This window comes from Poecilia reticulata, linkage group LG1 (assembly GCF_000633615.1).
Source record: "Poecilia reticulata strain Guanapo linkage group LG1, Guppy_female_1.0+MT, whole genome shotgun sequence".
Classification (NCBI taxonomy): Eukaryota; Metazoa; Chordata; class Actinopteri; order Cyprinodontiformes; family Poeciliidae; genus Poecilia; species Poecilia reticulata.
Genome location: NC_024331.1, coordinates 12,134,598 through 12,141,821, shown reverse-complemented (window position 1 = coordinate 12,141,821; position 7,224 = coordinate 12,134,598). Strand labels below are relative to the sequence as shown.

The 7,224-nt window shown below is 40.1% G+C and overlaps 1 protein-coding gene across 1 annotated transcript; it reads left to right on the top strand.

The window, feature by feature from the left end:
- The first annotated feature begins 5,280 nt into the window (after window positions 1–5,280).
- Window positions 5,281–6,599, top strand: sirt7 (sirtuin 7). The gene is made up of 5 exons (XM_008411070.2): window positions 5,281–5,582; window positions 5,697–5,834; window positions 6,177–6,281; window positions 6,357–6,427; window positions 6,518–6,599. Exons 1-5 carry the CDS (start codon window positions 5,478–5,480, stop codon window positions 6,597–6,599), a joined length of 501 nt encoding a protein of 166 aa, XP_008409292.1. The 5' UTR covers window positions 5,281–5,477.
- Window positions 6,600–7,224: the final 625 nt, after the last annotated feature.

The following is a 7,224-nucleotide window of genomic DNA, read 5'->3' as shown; positions in this document are numbered from 1 at the left end:
CCTGCTCTCGACTTGGGGACACGGTGACCTTCTCCAGCCTCCCTCAGGTATTACCACAACATCTCCACCTTTTCACCTGTGCAGTTTCTTATACCCGCTCTGTGGATTTTTTAAATCCCAATCAGCACCAATCGCGTGCTAYTGTGCCGGATCTAATCAACTACCTGAGTTCCYGTTAGACTCCATTTGTTTAACAAACGTGACCCTTTAATACTGCGACTCTTGAATCAACAAGTGAGTGACAGCGCATCAGCTGCTTATTATTCTGTTTATTATTCTCTGTTCTAATGATGAGCCGCGAGTCCACTTGCGCCGATGCTCCGAACAGATGCCAACAAAAGGACCTTGAGACGCCGTGGTGGAAATTAATTGGTTGTCATTGATGGAATTAGTATTCTCCTCTGTCTTCCCCCTCTCTTATCATTATTCACCCTCTCTTTCTCTATCTCTCTCTCTTTTTCTCTCTCTGGCTTCATCAGCCCCCGAGCCCGCTCTCGCAGCGCTGCCGCCCCCTGGTGGCTGCAGCCGTAAAAGGTTTTCTAACTCGCAGGCTGCTGAGGACAGAGAGAGTTGTGCAGCTGGTGCGCACCATCAGGGTGAGTAAAAACAGCAGGACTGACGGCGTACRCTAATCGCGGTTTGATGTTAAAAAGTGGCTGGCAAACGTATTCATGCCCTGAGATGAGTTTTTTCATGTTTTCTTATTTTAACTAACTGAAACATTGATGTACTTTYTTAGATTTTGCATGATTGACCAGGAGTGTCCAAACCTTTTGACRCGTGTGTCAAGATCGTCAGCTCAAAGCACTCACAGACAGAAAAAAAATAAATAAAAAAAATGTATATCCTATTCAACAATAAACTAAAAATGAACTATTAGGGATGACCTGATACAACCTTTTCACTTCTGGAACGATGTAGATGTCGCAGCTTTGATTATTGGCTGATGCCAATATTAACCCAATATGATATCAGCTTGAATCGTGCGTACTTTTATTACTGATTTTGTTGTGTGGATTGTTAGAAAAGGCCTGATCAAGTGATGGAGAAACAACAACAATTGACTGATTTATTATTAGCCAGTGGGTCTGCATGTGGGATGCAAGCGCTGCTGGATAGAAATGCTGTAGAGGAGTGCTTCTATCGTTATGTTAGAAATTTTAGATGCAAACCACATATAACCCGATACTCGTTTTTTAGGCTGATATCGGACCAATTTATATCAATTTCAGACTGTGACATCGCCACGAACTCTTTTAATTAAACAAATAAAGTAATCAGATTATTGTAGGAATGAGATCGTAGATCCAAACTTCAAGTGTTTTTTACACGTTTTCCTCGGACGTCCAGTTGGCTTTTTGTTTTTGGCTCAGTTGAAGAAAACTTCAAAAGTGTTTTGTCTATTCTCAGCAATACAAACCAGATGTAGGTCAGTGATAGTCATTTGAAAACACTTTCAGTATTTAGTCAAGGTTTAATACAGCAATTAAAATCAGATTTGRGTGCACCAAGGTGTACTTTAGAGTATATGTCGATGAGTAGATGTGGTCCTTGTTACCATGACAACAGCAGGCAACCCAGGAAGCTTTGGAACAATGATCACTTTGTGTTGCGCCTAACATTTTTGCAAGTAAATTTTRATTTAAAGTCGTYTTTTTGTTCTAACTTATTAAATTTGTTCTTGAATTGTGGGCGAGAGGCCACACAAAACGAGTCCAAGGGCCGCAAACAGCCCCCGGACCTCACTTTGAATACATTTGTACACATTTTTAATAAAGTGTGCTTTGTGCTTTTATCACGTTACACCCAAACAAAACACCATCAAGACAAAATATGGAAAAGCTCAGGCTGTATGACTGTTTTTGCAGTACTCTCTATATGTTGCTGTRTGTGTATCTCTGTGTGTGTGTGTGTGTAGGACACGCAGCAGTTCCAGCAGGCCTTCCAGCAGCAGAGCGCCAGCAGAGGGGATCGCTGTAGTAGGCAAGATGTATTATTGCAGGAGAGAGTCGCTCTGCAGGTGCGAACACAAACACATGCCGTACAGACATCTGTTAGCTCGCGCCGTTACGAGCTAATCATTAAAACCATCTTCTGCTTTTTAATTGTTTCTTCTCTCCAGCTGCGCGCCGCCCGTTACGAGGTTTACGACATATTCTTCAGTCTGTCAGCCGGAGAGCAGATGCAGCTGATCAGATGGGACAGAGAGCTGGCCAGGGAGAGGCAGCTCAGACGGCAGGTAATCTCCCCACAGTGTGCAGTAAATCCTGGGGTGGTGGAATTAGATGCAGGTGCACAACAGGTGATTCTGGACCATCTGGGTCTGTAATAAAGTAACATGGAGCATACTTGTATCATGGCTCAGTTATTTTAGTTTTATTTTTTTCATTTATGTTGAATCAAAGTAAAAATGGGTGTTTTGTTTCTAGCCTTAATGTTTTTACCCGATCACTCTGACCAGGACTTGACATGCAATGAAAAAACAACACATGGAATATCATGTGTTGTTTATTTAGAGATGCACCAATCAGAATTTTGTATTCAATTTTAGATCTCCGGTTTGACCTCTAGACACAGATTTCTCTTTAAAGGGGTGGTGTAATGTCAAATGGACTTTTTCGAGCTTTATACCATGTTGTGATGTTACTCCCTCATCAAAAATATGGATTGCTTTGATTCTTTCATGCATGTTTGAGAAATCCTTGATCTCTCAAAGCTCCTCCAGCAGAGCTTCACATGCAACGCTCATAGAAACAGACATAAACTCATCGTCTCAAACCTAACAGCATGTTAACACTAACTAAATTTAGAATAAACTTGAGTATAGCTTTTCTGGGCAGAATGCAACAAAAAACAATTCCTCTCTAAACAATTATGGCACCATCACTTAAATGATCAAGGTAGKTGTCCTTTAGACAAAGGAGACCAAAGTAGAAATGGCCAAAAATTAAAACCAAACATTTTATTTTTTAGACTAAAAGCACCTTTATGGTTAGAAGACTGAATTACTCAAGTCCTCTGCATATATGTTTCTACCCTTTGATCCCTCTTATCTCTGCTGACYAAGCTGTGTGTGTGTGTTTAATCTTGTTTAGAACGGACATGCCGGTTGCAACCGAGGGAAGAGTTCTCTGTCTGCTGCGACGCAGAAATCACTGGAGAGGAAGAGAGAAAGGATGTGAGTTTTCCCTCAGTACCTGAGTTTGTTCACTACAAGTTGAATCCAGCCTATATTAAAATATATACAGTACACAGCCACAGTTATTGGCACCCCAGTCAAAGATGTGTTAAAAGCCTTAAAATACATTCATCTTGTATTACTCAAAAGTAATTGTTTTAAGCAGAAATCACTGATGGCATATTCATTGGTACCACCAAGAAGTCTTTTAATCCTTTACTTTGGAARGTTAATCAGAATTTTGTAGAACTCCAGATAAAACTGGTGGATTCTTACACAGAACTGGAAATGGGTCGYCATCAGGTTTGGCAGCAGAGTAMTGATTTTCTTCTCCACAGAATAATTTTAAKCAAATTAAAAGTTAKATTTTTCAAAGTGATGTTTCTGGCACTGAATTTGAATTCTTTTTGTCTTGAACTCTTTAGCGATTTTCTGCGGCATCAGTAATTTAAAATTTCAGATAATCAAAAGCATCTTTTCTTCCCTGCAGGATTCAGAAAAAGGCTGCAGAATGTCACAGGGGGGCTGCGGCGTGGACCGGCCCGAAGTCTGGATTCTCGGCCGAGAAAACACAGGAGACAAAAAAACGAGGACAGTTTAAAGCGAATCCTCAGAGGGTTCCCAAAAGCGTTTGCTCGTCTAGACCTCGATGACACTYTCCTAATTGGCCCCAGTGAGAACTCCTCTAGCAACGCCCTCAGCCAACTGAATAAATGCTGGATAACAAACCTTTTAAATGTAAAATCTAAACGAATGCTGTAGCTGACCGAGCCCAGGAGACACACGGGGGTTATAGAGATGCTGTTTCAGGAAAACTAATTATTTATCTAATATGCTTCTTGTATTGCTGAGTTTTCAGTAGAGGAATCGCAGCTCATCAGAACAGAATATTCTCAAAGAGTTGAAAACAAACGCCTCCGGCGGTTTGGCTCCTAATTCATGGCTCACATTTTGGAGCTAGTGATTGCACCTGTGCTAAAACAAAAAACAAACAAARCAAATGTTTTATGTGCCTTCCAACAAAGTCAGGTGAAGTATGGAGGGCCAAAAGTGTTAAAAATTATTTAAAAAAAAAATTTATGTGTCTGTACATATATACATATTTGAAGCGTTATATGCAGATTTGTGTATAATTATTTCACTTTTTGTCTTTCATGGTTTCAATGCTGCAGTGCCATAATTTTAAACTGTTTAATTACTTATTTTAAAAAAAAAAACTTTGATAACGGAAATGTTTATCTGCAAGGCAAGTCAATCAGCTTGACTGGTGCAGTGTTAATTCCCCCAACAGATGTGCTGCACATGGGACCATTATTTCCAGAATGACATTTAATCAAATTTGAATTACTTGTGTCACATTTAAATAGTTTATTTTCAATTTATTTTTAGCACTCTTGGCCTTCTATGGTATTGGCACAGTTTGGCTCTTTTGATTTTTGCTTATTCTGTTCTCAGACATACCCAAATGTCACTGTCACATTTTAGACATGGGTGTTTTTCATGCTTGGAAGCATTTGTTGCCTTACGGTTTGTACCGTTTTATAATTACAGATTTGCCATAATATGTGTAGACTTTTGCTTTTTTTRCATTCTTGTGTACAAAGGCTCAGTATGTTTGGTATTTGTTTATATTTGATAATAAAAGTTAGTTTTTTTGTGATGTTTCTAAAAATACGAGATTGTATTGATATCTTTCATAATTACATTCAGATCTGCAAAGATGCATCAAAAGATTCAGATGACAACATGGGAGTGGCATTTATTCCAGATTTTTTTTTTTTTTTTACAGTGGTTAAAAGGGTGAGTGATGTATGATAGGTCACTTAAAACAATCACTGGTTCAGAAGTTCATTATTGCAAAGTTTACATAACAGTAATTCAGAGGATAGAGTATATATTCTCAGTTACAGCAGACGATGTATAAAACACAAAGAATGAGGTTTATGGTAGTATTTTTGTGAATACTAGTAAATATTGGGGTAAATGGAAATGAGATGGCAGACAAAATGCCAAAGGTAGCAACAAAACATGGCAATATTGATATGGAATTAATTTCAGTAGGTTASAAATTAAARTTATGGAAACGAGATGCTATCCATTTACAGTTCAGTTTCTTTACTGGTTTATTTGGAAGGATTTGTTTTCTAAACTTTCTGAATCTAAGTGCAGTTTCACACCCCGTGCAGCAGGGGTCGCTGTCGGTCGCCTCATYGTGTTGATTACTCTCCTAACGTCCGCCTCCGCTCTYGGTCGCTTTGTTTTGAATAGATTAGCTTGTTTCCAGCTAACCGGAGTCGGAATGGAGGAGGATCCGGAGACCGGGAATTCATCCCGGACGGAGAGAAAAGCGTTGGAAAAAGCCAAAATACTACAACGTGAAAGAGAGAGAAAAGTTTTCCGACTGGTAAGACGACATTTGAAAAGCGTAATTAGATAGCGGTGTACCGSATTAGCAGGCTAATCTAGCAGTCGGKGCTTTAAATCTGTGGTTTCCATGGGGTTCTCGGTTGTTCCGCAGGTCGGACGGGTTCTGAAGAAGCCTGAAGCTGAGCGGTCGGAGGAAGAGGCCGCAGCGCTGCTGCTACACAGAGAGGCCGTGGACGAGCTCTGCAGGAGGCAGATTCGAAGAAATGTCCTGAAGAGGAAGCAGGAGGAGGTGAGACCAATTGATGGATGAATGAATGAGCTCAGCAGCAAACTACCAAATTGAAAAATACAAATGAAAATACTCTTGCAGGCCAGTAATTTTTGTCACTAGGAGAACATCTACACCTGTCAGKCAGGTATAAATGTATGATCATTGGTCCCTTTTTTACAACCAGAACAGACTCAAAATCACAAGTGGGGTACCTCAGGGTTCCATACTGGGGTCCTCCCATTAGCTGAGATCGTGATGTGTCAATAAAGATAAATAAAAGTTATAAATGAGCCTATGTGTTCTCTTTGGTGCCTGATTTCTAATATGTCTAGCATATTTATCCTTATGTGCTGTTTGCAGGTGTTTGACGATGCTGATGAATTGAAGAGTAAAGTCAAGCAGCTGGCTGCAGCTGTCAAGCAAGCCAATCACCTGGTGGTTTATACTGGAGCAGGAATCAGCACRGTATGCAGGACCTTTCTTCCTCTGTGTTTTTGTGACTTAAAGGTTTCCCAGAAGTGATGACTACTTTAATTTTAGGCAGCCTCCATCCCAGACTACAGAGGCCCTAACGGGGTGTGGACGCAGCTGCAGAAGGGCCGCACCGTAAGGTGAGTTATATCTGCTGACGGAAATTGAAAGCCATTTCCAGAAATATTCTGAACTGATTTTTGCTCTCTTGTTTCTGTTTTCTTTTATAGCTCTTCAGACTTGAGCAAAGCTGCACCAACCGTCACACACATGTGTATCAGGATGCTGCATAAAGAGACGCTCGTATGTTAAAACCCAAAAAGGTGGTGATGTTTGTTCCCTTTCTTCCAGGAACATCTAAATGTCTTCTTTTTTTTTCTCCCAATTTAGGTGAAACATGTCGTTTCTCAGAACTGCGATGGACTTCACCTGCGAAGCGGTCTGCCTAGACACGCTCTGTCTGAGCTCCATGGCAACATGTTCATCGAGGTAACACTCCTCTACCATGGCTTCTTTTTTTTGTCTCTCACTGATTTTTGTCACTTAAAACTAAAATTATTTCTACTTTCCAGTAAGTCAGGATGTTGTTGTCAGACAGTTCAGTTTTTGTTCTTCTTGCAAAAGCAGTGGACATTGTAGAATGTCTTTTTTTACATGCTACTGAATTTTTGACTTCACTATTTGTTTGTGTTTGATTATAGTTGGGATCCAACGTCATGGATGCTTTTACCTATGTTCTTATTTTGATTTAGGCCTTGTGATGTTTGTTTCGGCCTCTCAAACTGACCTGTAGCTCTGGTCAGAGATTTACATAAACCTGTTTTTGGAATGAGTTTGTGGGAATGTGGAGGTGAGACGCGGCTTTCTTATTTAATAACCAGATAGGATTTAGACAGGCTGTTCTCATTATTGTTACAACTAAAAGGCATCTGTTTTC